Source organism: Girardinichthys multiradiatus, chromosome 23 (genome assembly GCF_021462225.1).
Source record: "Girardinichthys multiradiatus isolate DD_20200921_A chromosome 23, DD_fGirMul_XY1, whole genome shotgun sequence".
NCBI classification, from domain to species: domain Eukaryota; kingdom Metazoa; phylum Chordata; class Actinopteri; order Cyprinodontiformes; family Goodeidae; genus Girardinichthys; species Girardinichthys multiradiatus.
The window spans coordinates 27,897,868-27,918,728 of record NC_061815.1 but is presented as its reverse complement, the minus strand read 5'-3'; the positions used below and the strand labels follow the sequence as shown (position 1 = coordinate 27,918,728).

Here is a 20,861-nt window from a genome sequence, read left to right as displayed (position 1 = left end):
TTCCAGAGCTTTGATCCAAATCTCAACATTTGACCATGCTGTGGTTGATGTTAGTCCAGTGCAGCTGGATGTGACAGTTTAGCCAACCTGTGCTATGAAAGGTCAGAGGGGGCGTAAAGAGAGGAGGGAAAGAAGAAGCCGGTGCAACTCAGCTGTGGCTTAGTGTTTCATGCTGAGGAGGTACAAGAGAGCTCAGTCAATCCTATGTTACTCTTACTAACTTCTCCCCTTTTTTTTATAATTTCTGTCCCCCATCGCCCACTGTTACACTATTACCTGCCAACTGTTCTACTGTTCTTCCTCATGGTTAGAGCTGAACCCCATTTCTGAACTCATTAATCTTTAATTTGGCATATTCTCAGTGATTAGTCCCAATTAAAGCCGGTGCCGGCTGCCAAGATCTTACAGAACCCAGGTGAGTGAGCAGAGCCTGAACTGATCGGTGGTGACAAACGAGCAGCCCGAGCTCCTTCCTCTATGACTCTGTGACCCTGGTTAACCAGTGTGATGATCCATTGGGTCACCTGTTAACATGCAGGGCTTTGGTTGTGACGCCATGTGTGAAATATAGCACTTTCCATATTTGGTTTAGGTTATAACCCCAAACTTCAGTGTATTTTATCTGGAAGATTTTTAGTCCGTTTATGTGGAACGCTGGTAGAGACATACATCACAAGACCTGCAGCTATACCTGCACAAGTGTTGAATCAGAAAGGCTGAATACAAATACATCTCCAATTTTTAACATTTTTAGGAGTAAAGCAATTTGAAAACCATGTTTTTCCCAGCTGACAATTATGTGCTAATTTGTGTTGCTGTATCACATAAAATTCCTTTAAAATGCAACAGGAATGAGGATTTTCCTGGATTTATCTGGAAGTTATTCTGTCTGCTGTTCAGTCATCTATACTGTGTTTGGCATTCGGCTTAAAGCGAAAAACATAATATGTGACATCTCACACTTTATTAGGAGATAGAAACTCTTGTGAGTGACCCTTTCACAGACATTCCTAGAAGCTCTGTGGTCGGAGGAGTCCAGCTCCACTGATCTCACGGCCATTAAGATGATGTCAAGTTTTTCCCTCGATTCTCAGAAATCGTAAATGAGGATGGGTGTTCGTCAAGATGTTTTTCCTCTTCTACCTCAGACAGTCAGGCTCTCTCTTCCCCACTCTGAGGGAAACTTTTTTTTTTTTCCTGTTTACCTGTTAACCGCTTGGTGTTAGCTCTCGAATTGACCTTATGCTTCCTGGTGCAACACAGACACACATTATAGCACGTCGGCTGCAAACTGTCACCATATTGCGATCTCAATGCAGCTTTCACACAGACACAGAGAATCAAATGTCAACATTCATAGAAAAGCACACTTAACATCCGCATACAGAAGCGATAAAGAAAGTTTGAGAAATTTCGATATGTGGCTCTGAAGTTCCTGGAGGTCTGTTCCTGGTGGGAGAGTTTCTGCTTCATAAGACAACCCCGAGAGCCCTATGTTCTCATTATCCTTATTAGAAACAAAAAAAAGGATTAATATCAAGTGCATATTGACAACACAACCAGCACTAACAGCCGTAATATAAGTTTTGATTAGTTTTTTTCTCTAGCTCACCTGAGTATGTAGCTTCGTCAGTCTTAAACGCCATAAACTCTGACCATCTTCCCTGCCCCTTGCTAAAGAAAAGCCACCCCTCAACATAATGCTGCCCCCTCCATGCTTCACTGTGAGGATGGTCTATCTGGTGTTCGTTTTGAACCACATATTTCATGTTGGATAAATGGTTCTTCAACATGTTTGCTGTTACACCGAAGGTATTTTAGTCAGGAGTATCAGGAAGTACAAGATGTTTTTCATTCAGTTGTCAAACACATCCAGTAAATTGTTGGTAAATTAAGGAATGATGCAACACACACAATCTCTCTTTCAATGTTTGAAACTAATCAAACAAGATATTTTTTGTAAAAAAAAAAATCAACAAAGAACAAAGCTTTAGTTTTGACATCTGAAATTCTGTTCAAGTGTTATTTTTAAAAATCCATTCACTTTTTCTACCCCTCGGTGTCCTCAAGGCTGCTAAGTCTGGCAGAGTTGCCTTTTTCATAATAAGACAACATTACAAAATTAGTCATTAGAAGTGATTAGATATGCATTACAATTCAAGCTGCTTTCTTTGTATTAGCTGTGGACCACTGAGGATTATTTGGTTTATGGCTGCAACACCGAGCATTATCAGCGTTATTTGTGCAGCAACAGACCGTTTTCTTTTTCTTTTTCCACATTCAACATTTTCTAAAATTGGACGTTTAATGCATCAGTTTATAAAGTACAACTCCAATCAAATATCAATATTGATTTGTGGCCATAGCCAGCAACTAAGCCATGCATATTTGCAGGTAATGGTTAGTTAATGCACCTGTCTTTCTGGTCTCTTTTCTCTCAAATAAAGGTCAGGGTCTGAGCTCAGGTCTAAAGTTATTGATGTCTCGTGGATGTGTTACAGTGAGATCAGTGCGCAGGGAAAAAGGGTCACTGACACGGCTCGGTCAACCCTGACACAGCCCAGGGATTTGGTGACAGAAGCAGAAGGTTGGTCTGTGGGCTTAAGGGAAATAGTGAGCCTGTCATGGCGAACTACAATCCTTCACATGTGATTTTATAATCACAAATTGACCCATTTAAAACTGCAATCAGTTGTGCTGCCAACACAATGAATTATTATGTTTTCTAATCTTCTTACTGCTGTGAATAGGCCAGTCAAATATATGATGTGTTGGTGCCTGCCACCATATAGTGTTTGCTATGTTTCAAGCAGCAACAGTGGGTCAAAAAGTACTCTGAAAGGTCACCAGGCTTCTAATCCCAAATCTGTTAAATAGCAAAATTATAAACCTAGAATTTGTGCAAACGCTTTGTTCTTCCTTAAACTATTAGGCTTATTCAATAAAATTAGAATGTAACATTTTTAATTCCTCTGCTGGAGGAGGAAACCTTATGTACAGAAAGTTTGGAAAGCACAATTTGGGGAGTTTTCCACCCAGTCTGATTCATAAAGATGAAACATAGCAGCATTCTGCCCTCTGGTGGTGAAGCTAATGCACCTCAGGATGGTGAATAAACAGCACACTTTGATGTTGGTAAGTAGTCAGTCGTTCTCTATACCGCTTCTTCCATAGTGGGTCGCGGGGAAGCTGGTGCCTATCTCCAGCAGTCTATGGGTGGAAGGTGGGGTACACCCTGGACAGGTCGCCAGTCCATCGCAGGGCAACACAGACACACAACCATGCACACACACTCATTCACACCTAAAGGCAATTTAGAGAAATCAGTTTACCTAACAGTCATGTTTTTGGATTGTGGGAGGAAGCTGGATTACCCAGAGAAAACCCACGCACTCATGGGGATGCCTCAGAATGCAGTAAAACCACGAGCGGGGAGTCAAACCCAGGACCTTCTTGTTGCAAGGCAACAGTGCTACCAACTACACCAGTAAAGTTAATCAGTATTATAAATAACTGTGTGTGCTTTGTGCTTGCAGCTCCCCAACATGTTTGGGTCTCTGAGCTCCACCATCATGTCGCTAATGATCGGCTCCTACGCCTCCTCTGCTGTCACCTTTCCTGGCGTCAAGGTAAATTACAAACGTCAACCAATGAGCGCAGCACTGGGTATTGCTGTTGAGGTTCGAATCTGTTTTTCTGTGTGAATGCTCTCCGTGCGCCGGCCTGAGTGAGCTTTTTTTATGTTTGTTTTGCCTTCCTTCTGCAGTCCTGAAGATGGGTTAAAGGTAAACTCATTGTGGCTGTAAGTGTCTGCATGCAAAAGTCCAAAGCAAATATATGAGGAAACGTTTTAGACAGGGTTTCGATGCAGACATTCGCTTAATCTTCATGTGCTAAAAAATTCAATAAGCAATGTCAATTTCACAACAATCATTTTCTCCTCTTCACAGCTGATCTACGATGCAGGCATGAAGTTCCATGTGATCATGTGGATGTGGGCAGGTCTTGCCAGTCTGGTTTTTTTTAACTGCTTTTTCAACTGGCCATCAGAGGGCTTCCCAACTCCAGATGAGGTTGACTACAGGTCAGTGTTACATCCACCGGCCTACTATATGCATTACCAGTCATTTGACTCAAAAAAGCGGTATCTAAAACTTTAACCTACTCATTTTTGACTTTCTTGTTTTTACTCAACAGTAAGATCCTCACAATGCATGAGGTTCCTTCATCTAAGCAGAAGGCTGTAGAGGAGAGACTGAGCCAGAAAAATGGAGATGTCCAACACTCCAGAGAGAAGCTTCGCAATGAACCTGATGCTGCACCAAGTGAGTTAGCAAACAAGAATTTCAAATTATACCAATTCTCTGTCATGTTTATTTACTAAATTAGGAGTCCATATGCCAATGTAGGGTGATGGAGAGGTGAAAGAGAGAACCTGTTGTACTGACCTCTCATAACTGGCTCCTTGTAAGAAAAAAACAATCATTACAAAATGGATTCAAGAGTCACCAAATCTCAGATGAACGGGTTATGTTGACATAATTCTTTGACACAACAGTGAATATTAATCAAGTTAGTAGATCATCTCAGATAGTTGGCATGAGAGTGCTTGAATATGACAATGTCAAAGGTGAAACAACCCTGAGTGCTTTTTAAACAAAGCATTATGTTAAAGAACTGAGGAAAAAATAGAAAATGTTGCAGTTTGCTGAAGGGCTGGTCTAACGGCAACATGTTTACTCATTTTTGATATGACTCATTGATAATTGGGCTGAACGGTGGTGCAGTTGGTAGCACTGTTGCCTTGCAGCAAGAAGGTCCTGGGTTTGATCCCCAACCAGGGGTCTTTCTGCATGTAGTTTGCATGTTCTCCCCATGCATGCGTGGGTTCTCACCGGGTACTCCGGCTTCCTCCCACAGTCCAAAGACATGCCTGTTAGGTTAATTGGTCACTCTAAATTGCCCTTAGGTGTATGAATGAGTTTGTGTGTTGCCCTGCGATGGACTGGCGACCTGTCCAGGGTGTACCCTGCCTCTTGCCCATAGACTGCTGGAGATAGGCACCAGCTCCCCCGTGACCCACTATGGAATAAGCGGTAGAAAACGACTGACTCATTGATAATTCATCTTATAACATACACGACTGGGCCTTTTGTTTTGAATGTCTTAACATGTAATGGCTGTTGTTTCAGCTGTGCTCTGCGTATCCTTTCCAGACAGCTGAGCATATCTAGAGCTAGCCACATGGCATAGAAAGACAGGAAGATGCAGCAGCCAAGACAGTCTTTCTTTCACTGTAAAATAGAAAGAAAATAACTTTTTTGTTAGGTAAAACCCAGATTTGTGAGGTTGACAAAATTATGTGAAATGCCTATGATGTTTTGGAGGCTTTTTAGGCAAAAAATAGGCTGTGATTCTTTTTTTAAATTAGCCACATAAATTGAAGCAGCATGTCTCACTGGGGGTGCAGCAGACAAACTCACAGATATTAGACCCAACAACATCCCATTCATCATCATATTTAATGTTTTTAAATATGCATTTTCTTTTTAAAATGTACTATACTTCCTTTCTTTTAATAAAATCTGAATCTGTACATCATAAGAATTTATCCACCCATAAAGGACAAAATGTTTAAACATAAAAGTTTAAACATAATAAAAGATTCTGTACATTAGGGTAAGCATTCTTTTAATTATTGTCATGTCAATCTCTGAAACCTCAGGTTCATTACCAGTTTTGGAAACTACGCAGAACCTCCTTTTTCACACTGTACATAAAGCTCAAAAGGATTCTCCCCCTCTATTAGACACTGTTCCCTTCCGGCGGTCCGTGTTCTCCCCCATCTTCCTGTGGAGCTTGATCACGATGGGGATGACCCAACTGAGGGTCATCTTCTTTATGGGGGCAATGAATAAGATGCTGGAGTTCATGGTTATCCATGGTGAAGAACACCGTGAGTGTCCAAGCATGTTCAAACTCCAGCAGATTGTTTTTTATTACTGCTTTATCACTAATATAAATCTTGTTTTTTATGTTTTAGCACCTAATATGCGTGTGGTTGAGGCAGAAAATACAGGTGAGCTTTGTTAGAATATGGTCTTAACCTTTCAGAAGTTTCCTGACCTTTTCTTCTCATTCCAATGTTTTCCACTTGATCTTTCAGTGGGTTTCTACGCCTCCGTCTTTGGCACGCTGCAGCTGCTGTGCCTGGTCACGTGTCCTCTGATTGGTTACATCATGGACTGGAAGATGAAGGAGTGTGAAGAGGAGAAGTGTGCCTCCTCAGGAATAGTGCAGAGGTACTTCCAGTAAAAGAAATAACAGATGTGGGTTTTTCTATCTGTTATTTCTCAGCTTCAGGCTTCGTTGGGCTGCTTGTAAGGATGTAAACAGGAAGGGCTTTGAGCTGGAGGGCGTATTTCACATCATGAGTTTAATGCAGGTTAAAAAAAACAAATCTCCTTTGTCTCTATTAGACCCAAAAGAGACCGTAAGATCCAGAAGGTGACCAATGCCATGAGAGCCTTCATCCTCACCAACTTGCTGCTGATCATTTTTGGAATCTGTAACCTTGTTGATAACCTGCCTCTACAGGTAACACACTGCATCACTACACATTAAGAAGAAAATACCATTATGGATGCTAATATGCTGCCTCTTCCCGGTTTTTCTGGCTCAGATCTTGACATTCATCCTCCACACTATGGTCCGAGGATTCATCCACTCCTGCTGTGGAGGCCTCTATGCTGCTGTGTGAGTCCCACAGTCCCATCAACACAACAGATACAGGATGCATTACCAGGCGTTGAAAGTTTGACAAAATTCCTCTTAAAACCACATAGCAAACATAATAGCATGGCCATGTTTGATTTTTATGGTGTAAAAAACACTGCAGCATTGACCGCGCAGTATTAAAGTCCAAGCAGACACTTTTCTGACTCATTTAAAGTTATTTTCTAACACCAAATAAACACCAAAATAAAGCACAGCTTTACAATGTGATAAAAGCAACCAGATGTGGCAGCAAAACCAGAGCAGGTCAAAATCCCTACAGTAAGATGACATGTGCCCACCAGAGACATAGAAACAAGCAATCATTGGCAGTAATTAACATTGTTTTCAATATATATTTTGCATTAGGAAGAAAGAGTTATTATAAAACATAATAGTCAGTTAATTTACTCTGTATTGATGTCTTTATCCTGATAATTCTGGAGTTTATTGCAACGTCGTGAAGCATTTAAACCTCTATTGTTCTTCAACAGCTACCCCTCCAACCACTTCGGTACGTTGACAGGCCTGCAGTCCATGATCAGCGCCGTGTTCGCTCTGCTGCAGCAGCCGCTTTTCATCGTCATGGTCACACATCTGCATGGGAACGCCTACTGGGTGAGGAAATGCTCTCTTACCACCATGCATGCACGCCTAGCTCTCAGGACAACATATAAGCAAAGTAATACTTTAATTATCAAGCAAAAAGAGGGTTAAAGTTTTGAAAGACTGAGGTGTTTAAAGTGAAACAATTAATATAACATTTGTCATTTTTTTATATTCTAAGGTATATTTTTTTATTTTAATCCAACACTGAGGGGAAAAAATATACTTTAGATGTGTAAATGATACTGTAATAGACTTTAAATGGTTAAAAAACAAATAAATATTATTAATAATTGTAAAACTATTACAGGTTAAAGTAATTTTGAAAGATTGAGACGTTTAAATTGAAAACAACATAATATTAATTGGATTTATTTATTTATTTACTTTTTGGGGAGGGGACACATTTTGTTCTTGGCTTTAGGACAGGGGTGCCTAAGTCCAGTCCTGGAGAGCTACTATCCTGCAACTTTTAGATGCACACCTGAATCAAATGTTTATATTCACTTATCAGCATGTCTTTCAGCTCTCTGGAAGCCTGGTAATGAGCCAGGTAATGATTTAGGTGTGTTGGACCAAGGACACATCTATCTAAAGCCAAAAGTGTCAGACTCCAGGCTTTGAGGTCCAGCAACTTTTAGATGTGTCCCTGGCCCTACACACCTGAATCAAATGGCCAGCTTGCCTCCTTAACATGTAGTCAAGCTCCAGGGTTTTGCTAATGAGCTAATTATTTAAGTAAGGTTTTACAACAGAGAAACATCTAAATGTTGCAGTACTCAGGCGCTCGAGGACTAGAGTTTGAGTCCCCTTGCTTAAGGGTTAACAGATATTAGCATTGATTCTCTCAAACCCCCAGTCGGTCGTGGCAGATGGCCGCTCACACTGAGCCTGGTTCTGCTGGAGGTTTCTTTCTGTTAAAAGGGAGTTTTTCCTCTCCACTGTCGCTACATGCATGCTCAGTATGAGGGATTGCTGCAAAGTCAACGCCAGTGACTGTCCACTGTCTCTACATGCTCATCCGGGAGGAGTGAATGCTGCAAGTCACTGACTGGATGCAATCTGCTGGGTTTCCTTAAATAGAAAAACTTTTTATCCAATTTGAATAAAAAGCTAACTCCGATTGCACTGTTCAATTGTTAGGATTAATTGGAATGTATGAACCTGACTGTTGTGAAGTGCCTTGAGACTAGGGATGGGAAATCGCCCTATTTTCTGATTGTAAGATCGAGGTCACTGGCTATCGCCGATAGACGATCCAATCGGCTGATGGGGCGGGCGCAATTATGTCATCAAAAAAAAAAATCTTGGTGCCGAAAACATGGCAGAGTCAGACAGCAATTTGGTGCCTAAAAAGAATGCTAAGTCGGTTATTTGGGCATATTTTAGGTTCTATCCAAATGCTAACGGTGAGCCTCAAGACCTAACACAGCCTATTTGCACATTATGCAAATTATGTGTGCTTGCGAACGATAGGCAAACCACAAATTTATTCGCGCACATTCGAGTCCATCACCCCGCCGAGGCTGCAAAACTGCCTCCAACCAGCAGCGCTGCAGGTGCTTCTGGGGGACAGCCACGGGGGCAGCCCACAATATCAGCAGCTTTTGCTAAATCAACTAAATACAGGCCAGGCAGTGAAAGATGGACCAAGTGTACAACAGCTGTTGCAAGATTTCTGGCGAAGGAGTGCGTCCCATTTCAGGCGATTGAAAGAGAAAGTTTCAAAAAACTTTTGACTACACTGGATGCGCAGTATGAACCGCCTGGGAGGAAATATTTCTCGGAGACTGCTGTGCCAAAACTGTATGAACAGCTGAGAGGGGAAATAGTTAATGAATTAAAAGAGGCCAACTTCATTGCTTTGACTATGGATATGTGGTCAAGCATTAACATGTCTCCTTATATGTCCATAACTGCGCACTATGTCTCAAAAGACTGGACATTAAAATCCAAATGTCTCGAGACAGCTTTTACCCCAGAGAGTCACACCGCGGTGGTGCGACCTGAAGCACTCCAGGATGGGTTGCAAGTATGGGGAATAGGAGAAGAGAAAGTCGTCTGCATTACAAGCGACAACGGAGCCAACATCGATGCAGCTGTTCGTGATCTGAAGTGGACATGGATCAGTTGTTTCGGGCATAATTTGAACTTAGCCGTCAACAATGCCTTGAATAAAGAAAAAAACAAAACGGACCGGGCTTTCGGAGTGTGTCGCCAAATAAATGGAGCCTTTTCACACAGTTGGCAAAGGCGACAGCAACTCAGGAAAGAGCAAGAGCAACAGGGGATAAAGAAACCGCTTTCTTTAATAACTGTAAGTATTAACATATAGCCGTTATCCCACCAAGCGATAACAAATTCAGTTTCAATCATATGTTTTCTGTTAAAAATGTACAATTTCATCACTAGCTTAGTGTTGCCACTGTATTATTACCAATAATAACATAACATAGATTGGAGGCTAGTTTTATCGGTGTCTGCATAAAAACAGACACACAGAAGACAGCGCATTTAGAAAGTAACAATACGCACATTGCTTTTACTCAGCCTATAACTGCCCTTTGCCCATTATATCCTATTATAAAACAGGATTGTGCAACGCGCTGGGGCAGCAAATATGCCATGACAGAGAGGATCCTCACCCTGCTGCCTCACATCAGAAGGGTTTTTGCTGATGACAGAACTCGGCGCACACTACCAACCATTAGCTGGCAAGATGTAAGCGTGCTGGAGGCTGTCACAGAAGGCCTGAAGTCTGTATCTGAATTTACAGACATCTTGTCAAGTGAACGTGACATCACCATCTCATCGCTGCTGCCTCTGCTTCATTTGATTAAAGATACTCTCAAGGAAAAAGAGAGCGATGCCAAACTGACTGCAGCCATTAAACAAACAATCCTGGAGCAACTTGACAGTAGATATGACAACGACAAGATCATCCAGTTAATGCGCACAGCTGCCCTCCTTGACCCGCGGTACAAAGCTACTCACGTGGGCAGTATTGACCTGGACTACATCAGAACCCAGCTGGAGGATGAGATGGTGCTGTTCTGGAAGCAGACTACTTCCGGACCACCTGTGACTGTGCGGGACTGTACGGATGACGACGATGCACCTCCTTTCTCCCAGTCCCAGCCAAGCAAAAAGAAGAAAACACTGGACAGTCTCCTTGGCACAATAAGACCTGCTTCTGTTGCAACTCCTGAGCAGCGAGCACAGGCGGAAATGGCGGATTACCTCCAAGAAGAGGTAGTTGATGGAGAAACCAACGCTCTTGAATGGTGGAAAAGGAACGAAAGCCGCTTACCCTTAATGGCAAAAATTGCACAGAAATATTTGTGCATTCCTGCGACCAGCACGCCATCGGAGCGCATTTTCAGTAAAGCAGGGAATGTTGTAACCCGGTACCGCAGTCTGCTAAAGCCAGATAAAGTTAACATGCTTGTTTTTTTGTCAAATAATTTGTAAAAGTAGGTCATATATTTATTTTCATTTGTTTATCATACGCAGGCTGCAATGTTCTATTGTTTAATGTTTTAAGCTTTAAGTTCATTCGAAATAATTTCTTATGAAAGGCAAACCTAAGTAGGGGTCATATTTGAAGTGATTTTATTTTGTGGTAACATTCACATTTTCTAAGAAATTCTACCGTTTAACTAAGCTTTTTTGTCTGTACACATTATTTATTAAAGCCAGTTTATTTCACACTGTAACTCTCGATTTGTAATAAAGTTACTTGTTCAAATGTATGCCTGTCATGGTTTATTCGTTTTGTGACTATATGTGATAATACAGCTCTATCGGCACCACTTGTGGCGCACAGAGTATAGCGCAAGAAGATGACGAGCGGAGATACGAAGCGGAGCTGCGTTGGCGCTTACTCCGAGAAAAGGGAAAGGAAAAAAGAGAAAGACGCATTTTATTCCCTCTATTGCACAGATCACGGGGATGATGATTAAAACATTTTAAATTACAGAGAAGCGCGCATATAAAATTGATTTTACATCCCCAGCATGGCATTAAATTAATTAATAAAGATTGCCCTTTGAAAAAATAAATCACGATCCAACCCTTCAATCGCCGATAGACGATCCAATCGATAATCACGCCATCCCTACTTGAGACAACATGTGTTGTGAATTGGCGCTATATAAATAAAACTGAATTGAATTGAATTGAATTGAATTAGCAACTAACATGCTAAAGCAGAAGATGGGAATTAACAAAATAAAGTAATTACAGTCTGCTACATTGCTTTCATAAGTAGTGCGTTTTATTTGTTTTTTGGGTTTTACCACCTATACTTGTGTTGCAGTTGGCTTATTTAGACCTTGCATTAGTCCTCTGCTAAATTCTCATTCGAGTTATATATATTTATTTATTTTTATTGTTTAAGCTAAAAACATGGCAGAGCAAAACAAGCTCCTCTTTATGACTGTTGTATAAGCTTGTCATTTGTCCTCCACCTGTGTTTCAGATCAACATGGGCCTGCTGATCGTCTCATTCACTGGCTTCCTGCTGCCGGGCTACTTGTTTTTCCACTGCAGAAACCTGCTGAGGGAACTGAAGGCCAAAGACGGCCAACCTGCCAGTCAGGAGATGCAGGCTCTCAAGAACATCGAGGCTAACGGTTTCAAGCCTCACAAGAACGGCAGCGCTTCGGCAGAGGCTTAGACAACAGCAGAGCTGCAAATTAGGGGATTTAATTCAGTATGTGGCTGCAGAATGAACACCAGGACCCATATTCCCAAAGAGTGCTAAGTCTAAAAGTAGCTCCTAGTGACGTCATTCTAAGAAAAAGAAAAATAGAATTTCTCTAATTCTAAGATTTGTCTTTGAATTTTCCCTCAGTAAGATAAAAGTTATTCACGAAGCATCTTAGGCCTTAAGAGAGTTCCTAAAATAAACAAATGTTAAGAGTAGTGAGGAGGACCTTTTAGTGACCCTAAGAGTGTCTTGAGCAGGGAAAATGACAGAGGTAACAGAGAGATATTCTCCGTACAACAAACAACAGTGAATTAATAAAACGCTACCAGCTCGATGGCGCAGGGATCCACCCACTTCATAGTCGAGTAAATGAGCACATAAACTTCTATAACAATTATTCATGTAGAGATAAGATAAACTTTATCATCCCCCTAGGGGGAAATTAAATTGTTTCGACGGCAGGATAGATTAAAGGTGCACCTCTAGTAATGCATATTAGGAAGGATAAAAAAATAATAGAAACAATAAGAAGTAACTATGAATAAAAGTGAACAAAATTACAACCAAAGAAGTACATAATTATTTAAATATTTACAGACTGTAAAATGCTTTCAAAAATTTTAAAGAATTCAAAAACCTGAAAAATATATACATAAATACAGACTCTAGACAAGATAAAGTACAATAATCTAAACATTATATACATAAAAGAAAGATGTAAATTAAGGGAATAAGTATTTGCTCATAATGATGTCAGCAGCCTAAATCTAAATGTTCATCTACACCCTCCATCTGTGGAAAAGTCCTCTGGTTTGCTGCTATCTGCTCTAGCTTCTGATCGCAGCAGGTACCAGAGCTGCTCACATTCCAGGCTGGTGCTGAAAGCAGAGGAAACGTTGCATTGATCTGCTGAGGAATACCTGTTTGTTCACACCGTGATGCCAGCAGAACCTGCTCCTCTGTCCACTTCCGTTTTCTCCATCTTTTGTTCTCCTGTGTGTTTTGGTCGTGATTTTCTGGATTGTTGTTTTAGATTCCGTCACTCACAGTTGAAGAGTACCTATAAGTGCCTAAATAAATGTATGTATAGATTACCTTCTCCAGGTTGGGGGGGAAGGTCCTGCCTCAAGTGGAGGAGTTCAAGTATCTTGGTGTCTTGTTCACGAATGTATGTGTGTGTATATTATATATATACACACACATACACACTCCTCACTAAGATAGGAAATACTGTCCTCTCCTTGCTCAGAGTCGCTCTCAGCTGCGAACTGAATTACTCTTAAGCTAGGAATCCTTGGCAGGAATTTTTAGGCTAAGATCGGAGCTCTCTGAGAGGAATCTGAGAATCTTTGAGAACAAGGGCTTTTAATGTTGTGTTTTCATAACTTAGATATACATGTTCTTTTTCTAGTCATTGCTTGTGTCCGTTCGGCCTGTCACAAACCACATGATGGAGCTTTCTTTTTTCGTTTTTTTTTTTTTTTTTTTCAAACTTCCTTGGAGAGATGTGTCATCAGCTTTTGTTGTTCTTTTATTTATTTTGATTTAGATTCAAGAGTCAAATCAGTGTCATTTCAAGCCATACACTTAAAAGATCAAGCAGAGGCGACGACAAACTGTGGATATCACCGTACTTGAAGTAGTTTCTGGACAATCAGTACTAACCTGCTAACACCAAAGAAACACGTTGAGATTTTTTAGGACAGTTACATGTGTGATCAGTATTATTTTTCTAAAAATATGCAGAAAATATTATTAGTGTTTTTCTTTTTTTGCTGCACTGCCAAAGTAAACATGAAATCTAAGCAAATCATGAAAATGTAAAGAATACTCCTATCAAAATAGCAGAGCACATCTGTTAATCTTTACACAAAAATGGCTGGATGCTTAGATACATCTACCTCCTCCTCCTTTTTTGTCCAGTTGTCAGCAGTGGAACTATGAACTTTTTCCACTTTCTGATTTTAATTCAGATAAGGACATTAGAAAATATGTCTCAATCGTAAAAACCTTTGGCCATCCGCCGATTTCAGTAATAATTCTGCAGCGCAAACAATTCTGGAATATATATGTATAGGAACAATTTTGTATAGGAAAATGTGTCCGACCAGTTTATACACACCAGTGTGTATAAAATATGAATGCGAGTGTATTTTTATTACATAGGCTGCAGTAGCATCAAAAAGGGAATGATATTTTGTAAAGGGCTTGATATAAACAGAAGCTCAGATGATTCTAGGTGTTTTCAGTTTTTATTTCATTGGTCTGGTATTGACTTATAAATGAGCAAACTTTTAAAAATACTTTTTGTAAATACTAACGTGTGGCATGTTACTTTAATAAGATGTTCAGCTTGTTTTACTATAAATATGTGGGCTTGTACAGTACAATAACTTGAAGTCGAGGAGACACTTGCTGTGGTTTAGTCTCTTTTTGCTTCTCTGATGTATGTATATGTACATGTTTATTCTTACAAGATGTTGGAAATTTGATGAAATTTATTTTTTTTCTCTAAAATCCATTGCCTTTTGCTTTTTCACATTTCTGATGCGTGCTTTCTGTTTTTTCCGTTTAGAAATTTGTTTTATTTTTTAAAAAAAGGTGCTTTTTGCCATTACTTTACTTTTATAGCACAATAAATAAATCCAAACAGCTTCCTCTGTAAACCAAAGCCATCTGTCAGAAATGTACAGTTAAACCATAACTCAGCAACTGACCTCATGAAAACAGACTGAAACAATGTTTCTTTCATTATTCCTACAGTAAGCATAGGTTTCTGCATATGTGTGGTCTTTTTACAGGCTACAAGCAAAAACATTTATTAGGGATAGTTTTCCCTCTATCATTAAGGTTGTTGTTGTTACCCAAAATGTGCTTTAATTTGTAAATAAATGTACAACTACAAACTTATTGTAAATGTCTCATTTGCTGGATTCAGATTTAGGAAAGAAAGATGTAAAAAATTTAATAATCAAAGTTTATTTGATTTTGGCATCATGGTCAAAAGAACAAAATTAAAGAAATACACAATGGCTGCTTAGTCCCATCCACACAGCTTGTTATTTTACACTTATCTGTAACATTTCTTTCCATTTTTACCCACCATCTCTGCATCTCCACAATACACAGCCATTAGTTTATCTCATTAAGCATACTTTTTTATAATACAATAACCTGTAAAACACACACTTACAAAAATCACACATTCAAAACAGGCAGACAGACACAGTGGGCTTCCGTCTATCTGAGGCTGTTGCTGCTGGGCTGTGATCCAGTGAGACCCGGGTGGTCTGGACTGTGGCGGTTCTGGTTCGGGGAAAGAGATAAAACACTATTTTATATTTAGCCTCTGCACAAATCTTATGTTCACAGAGTCTCACATTGTTTACACAATGATAAAATAAAAACTTCTCTGAAACTGGTTTAACAATGATGCAAATGAATGAATAATCAAAGAATAAAACTTAATAATGAGATAATAAACTTGAAATAAATTATTTAAATACAACTGACAAACTTCTGAAAGAATCACAGTGAACGTCTACCAGAGCAACAGTTTTATATTTATATGAATAGAAACGAGCAGAGAAACAATTTAAATGCAATTTAAAACAATAGAATGTATCAAAAACAACCAAGTCCAAATATGTTGAAGTAGAATCTAGAAATGAAATCATTTTATCCTCCAACTGGACAATGTTAGAAGACTGTTTAAAGCTAACCATGAGAATACACTGAAAACTATTTTAAATTTTAGTTAAATAAAGTGTAATATGCATTTATAAGATTTATTACAGAGATATTTAATTTGAATGGTTAATGTCTAGAAAAATCATTTCAGCCTAGTTTCTCTGAGCATTAGGCGTCACTATCAGATGCAATTAAAATGTGATTAATTGAATCTAAAATAATTACTTTGGGGTTAATAGATTAATCTCACCTTCTTCTTTTTCTTGTCTTTCTTCTTTTTCTTTCGATCTGGGTCATCGTCCCTCTTCTTCTTCTTTTTCTTGGGATCGGAGTCTGAGGGAGTTTCTGAAATAGTTAAGAAGCAGGTAAGTTATTGCCCTGCAGACATGCTGCACTCATTTGCATTGAAATGTAACCATTGGTCATACCTTGTGGTAGTGGGTCCTGTGGTCGATGGTGCTTGTGTTTGTGTTTGCTCTTCTTCTTTGGAGGCTGTATGTGCATCAGTCTGTACTGTTCTGGGAGCTGGAAAAATGTGCATGCATTAGTGTGCAATATAGAATAAGGTAACCGACGTGTTTAAGATATTAGCAGCAGGTACCGGTCCTGTGTGCAGTCTGAAGCCGGTGAGCGAAGCACCGGTCAGCGGGCTGAAGGAGTTCCCACACACTGGAGGCTTGTCGATGAGAGAACGTAACGAGCTGCCGTCCTGCGTGCCCGGACAGTCAATCATACCTGGAACACAGGAGATGGTGAGAAAATCTAACTGAAAGGAAAATCACAATAAACGTGTCAAAAATGATGGGACCTTTTTATTGTCAGCTTGTTATTTTCCATTGTTGGGCTGTCTAAAGTGAAATTCAACAATCTTTTTTTTTTTTTTACTTCTATGTTGTTCATCTAGAGCCGTAACAACAGGAATTCAGCTGCCTTATTGAACGACCCTGCAGCTGCACAACACTCTTGAATGGAGTAGCGGACAGCAGCGCTGGTCAGAGCAGCCCAAACTAGAAAAGTGTGATGAAAAAAGCGTGCTGCAACAACATTCACCCAATTTATGTTATTGCTTCATCTTTTTACAGAGAAGCGAGTGACTTTATATACAACAACCTCTGTGACACAACTTAATATTAATAATGTACTTGATGCTCCAATTTATTCAGTTACTCATTCTGAATCTCACTCAAGCACCACAAGCCATATTGTTTTTTCAGCCGATCAGGAAGAGCATAAATAAAATCTTCATAAAATGTTCAAACCAGGGCAGTCACAATGTTGGTTTGTGCATTAGAAGTATTGCAAAGCGACAGCGATATGTGGAAGGCTGTTATATTACAAGAGCCACATGTTCATGCTCTGCACAGTAATAACATATTTGGCCAACTGGATCAGATCTCCCATCATCAGTCATCCACATCTGATTTACGCGATAGTGGCTGAAAGTAATGGGAACACTGTGATGGCAGAATTGGAAGAAGAGGCGAGAATCTCTGTTTTTGGCAACTGTTACCCTGCAGTTCTAGCTCAAATTGCGTTTATGTAAGACATGTATTAATAAATTATGAGACAGCTCTTTTACTTTCAATCCTTACTGTATACAGTTCCCTAATTCTACTTTTAAAAGGGGTACAGAGTTTACCATCTACATTCAAAAGGTAAACCTAAAGTGCTACATTTAGGAGACTCCTGTGTCCACAGGAAAGAGGGGTATTAGATGTGCCTGATTTGAAAAGAAAATGATTATCTGGCAGCATATGGGGGAGAATTGAAGAGAGTGACATCCCAAATTCCCAGTTAGACCCAATTGCATTTATTAGAACAGGCTCTAAGAAAGCAGCCAGAATACACGACTGAGAAATAAATACATTCAAAGTTTGGTTGGTGAAGAGAAAGATCCTAAAACTTCCTTAATCATTATCTAGAGCATTGGAGATTAGGACATGATGTTACATTTCTTTCATCAATATTTGATGCTGGCTGTTGGAATAATTGAATATAAATTTATCTTATATATTCTCCTATTCTTTAACTTGACTATTTGATTTGATAACCTTTCATGACGTTTGTGTGAGCAAAGGATGTGATGAGTTTGTCTGCAGGCAAGGATCAAAAGTGGAGCTGAGAAGGAAGCAGCTGCAGTTGAGGAAGTCATAAAGAGGGTGGCTGATTGTGCTGAACAGACAACACACTGATCTTAAGATGGGGAGACTGTGGAAGTGTGTTGTTACAAGATAATGGTGTTTATGACCTGTTTATGATGCAGCTGTTTTTCCCATCCTTAGAGAGCAACGTTTTTTGTAACTAGGGACCCCCGGAAGATAATAAAAAGAGAGGAACGGACAGATGCTGTTCAGAGCGGTAGTAGATTTGTAACTGAAAAGCACATCTCTGTCCGTTATTTCACTTGCTGCAAGTGAAATAACAAATTCTTTGTCTTTCTCTTCTTTTTGTGATGTTATAAGTATTTTAGGTTGTTTAAACCTGACACTGGCTTTAGAAAATGTGAGCAAAAAAGGAGCCTTAAAGAGAGAAAGCCTGATGTCCTTTCAACAACTCAAACTAAAATATAACCTCCCATCATGTCAGACAGAAAGAAGAACTGGGCGTTGGAGATCAATATAATTATATCTGATTAAGATTGGGAATTACATGTTAAAAAGGGAAATTAAACCACAACTAGCCCTAACTGGAGGGAATTTGAATAGAAAATAAAGACGAGTTTTTAAAAGAAGAAAAAAAAAACTTTCAATAAAATGTGTCCTTGCGCTTAAATCATTAGTTCATTTATGTTGAAATGTAGATAATTTGTTGAACTTGACATAAGTGATAGTCAATGGTTAATCAGGTGTCACTAAACTATATTGGTTAATATTAATAGTAAAAGACCCTATTGGGGGTATATAAGGGCAATTCCACCACATTTTCATCACTTTCAGCATTTTTAATTTGTTCCAGATCATAAACTACAGTACTTAGACACTTTAAACCTGGACTAGATTTTTCTACACTAACAGCAGAATCTTATAAACACAATTTGGGATTTGTGAAGGCTTTTTTTGATTTGTGAAAGTTTCATAAAGGGCCATATTAATGCTTTTTTGGAATTTGGGCCACATTAGAACTGGTCCTGCTCCAAGGCAGAGTAATCTGGCCTTTGGTGTAGCGACCACATTCAGTCTATGTGAGCAGCTGGCCGAACAAACAGCTGCAGAGACATTGAGAAATGTTTTACCAACAAATTATTCATTTTAATGCCAATAAATAATAAAAAAGGCAAAAGGGCATCATATTGCTTGCAGAGCGGAAGAAGAGACATCTGTGACTCATATTTTGTGTAGTTCTCCAAATAACTAGCGAGGTCTTCCACTTAACAGTTCCTTTGGTCCCACAACTGAGTCGTTTTTCAAATCTCATGTTTGGAGATATTTTGCTATGTCAGAATTTACAAGAAGTGTAAACCTGGTTAAACTTATTAAATTAACTTAATCAACAGAAAAAATGAAGAACAATCTGAGAATTATGCAGGGGCAATATTACAAAGCAAAGTCATGAAGAAATCAGTGACTCAGTAGATGCACCATAGCAGGAAGGTTCTAGTCCTTAATGAAGCAGTTCTGAGTTCAATTCCTGAACCATTTACTGCATGTCTTCCTCTTCTTTTTCTGCCATTCTTACTGCTAAGCTACTAATGAATAAAGGCCACTAATACCACAAAAAAGAAAGATGCCAAAAACAGAGTGGAATTTACTCAGCTTCATAATTAAGACCCCCCACCTTCCACTGTCCCAACCTGCATGCGCAGGGGTGCTTAACGCCAGAACTGTATTTTTGGAGGAGGACCACAAATCAAATAAAGGTTTTACAAATCCCAAATTGTGTTTATAAGATTCTGCTATCAGTGTAGAACAATCTAGTCCAGGTTTGAAGTGTCTACGTACTGTACTTTATGAGTTGGAGCAGATTAAAGATGCTCAAGTAAATGAAAAATGAGGTGGAATTTACCTTTAACCGTTTCCCGACTCATAAGCTGCAATGTCCTAATTACCAGATCCTGATCTCGTAATTATGAGAAAACCTGTTTTTGTATAACATTTTTTGTATAACTTGGCAGCCTGTCCGGTGAACTTACCTGGTAACTCTGGCAGAAAGTTGCTGAGCTTCTCCTTCACCTTCTTCCCACAGAACTTGTTGTAGGCATGTTCCAGGTTGTAGTGTGTGATGAGGTTGGTGTTCCCCGTTAATTCGTTTCCAACTAAAAACACAAGGTTATGGTAGAAAATGCTTTACACGGAATACAATAAAATTCATACTAAAGTCGTTATCAACATCCCACAGCATTTAGGTTAACGGCGACTGGTGATGCTACTACGCGGATGCTCACTCTTGTGATCAGATTATATAAGATTAAATTTTTTTTTTTAACAGTATACATCCTATAAAAACAAAACAGAACAAACGAAAGATTATCTGAGCAGGTATGTGTGCCCAAATGTAAAATAAACAAACAAACAACAACAAAATACAACTGTTGTGATGAAAACAGGGGCTAATAACGACAATTAGCTTTCACCTGTGTAGCTAGGAGGCGTTAGCAGCACTGTTTACAAACTGCTTGTCAGCGAATAATCTGGCAGCTAAACATGTTCAAAATAAAAAAATATCACATAATTTATCCAGCAGGTGCAATAATGCGACGGTACCAGGAAGCTCTCGCAGTAAATAGAAAGGTCCGTTCATGGCTCCAGACTTTCGCAGTGCAGGCCCTTCATCCACGAGCTGTGGTGGCATCTGCCCCGGCATGGAGACTTGGTTCTGCGGGATAGGTGGCGGCGGCTTCCCTGGTCCAAAACCTAAGGACGAAGACCCGGTAGGTCCCTGAGCTTCATTTTGCCCGAACAGGGTGGAAAACATTTCCGTCATATTTATCAATAGTAATACATTTAAAGCGTTTAGGAGGAAAAAAAAAAAAAGCCGGTCTCGTTTAGCTCAAAGCTTATCCGTGTAGACTTGAGTCAACGAGTCTCCATGCGAGCTTCTGTCTTCTTTGTGGCTTTATAATTGAGGCCAATGTACCGTAATA

General features: G+C 39.6%; 2 protein-coding genes across 2 annotated transcripts in view; one reads left to right on the top strand and one right to left on the bottom strand.

Moving 5' to 3' along the window:
• slc43a1a (solute carrier family 43 member 1a) overlaps nt 1–15,001 on the top strand; it is a 38,440-nt gene extending 23,439 nt beyond the window's left edge. The window contains exons 6-15 of the mRNA XM_047353698.1: nt 3,537–3,629; nt 3,951–4,084; nt 4,198–4,325; nt 5,810–5,956; nt 6,044–6,079; nt 6,167–6,302; nt 6,480–6,597; nt 6,683–6,756; nt 7,269–7,392; nt 11,861–15,001. Of these exons, the coding sequence (XP_047209654.1) occupies nt 3,537–3,629; nt 3,951–4,084; nt 4,198–4,325; nt 5,810–5,956; nt 6,044–6,079; nt 6,167–6,302; nt 6,480–6,597; nt 6,683–6,756; nt 7,269–7,392; nt 11,861–12,058 (1,188 nt within the window). The 3' untranslated portion in view covers nt 12,059–15,001. The remainder of the gene's footprint in view (nt 1–3,536; nt 3,630–3,950; nt 4,085–4,197; nt 4,326–5,809; nt 5,957–6,043; nt 6,080–6,166; nt 6,303–6,479; nt 6,598–6,682; nt 6,757–7,268; nt 7,393–11,860) is intronic.
• Nucleotides 15,002–15,050: 49 nt separating this feature from the next.
• On the bottom strand, nt 15,051–20,835 carry med19a (mediator complex subunit 19a). Its single transcript, XM_047353699.1, has 6 exons — nt 20,482–20,835; nt 19,911–20,033; nt 16,383–16,516; nt 16,210–16,306; nt 16,032–16,126; nt 15,051–15,397 (listed from the first exon to the last, which is right to left on the bottom strand). Exons 1-6 carry the CDS (start codon nt 20,699–20,701, stop codon nt 15,332–15,334), a joined length of 735 nt encoding a protein of 244 aa, XP_047209655.1. The 5' UTR covers nt 20,702–20,835; the 3' UTR covers nt 15,051–15,331.
• Nucleotides 20,836–20,861: the final 26 nt, after the last annotated feature.

Coding starts and splice junctions, on each gene's coding strand:
- med19a (XM_047353699.1), bottom strand. CDS start 20,701: ATGACGGAAATGTTTTCCACCCTGTTCGGGCAAAATGAAGCTCAGGGA. Junction 20,034..20,481: donor TTTACTGCGAGAGCTTCCTG/GTACCGTCGCAT, acceptor TTGTGTTTTTAG/TTGGAAACGAATTAACGGGG. Junction 16,517..19,910: donor CTTTCTGCCAGAGTTACCAG/GTAAGTTCACCG, acceptor CCTGTGTTCCAG/GTATGATTGACTGTCCGGGC.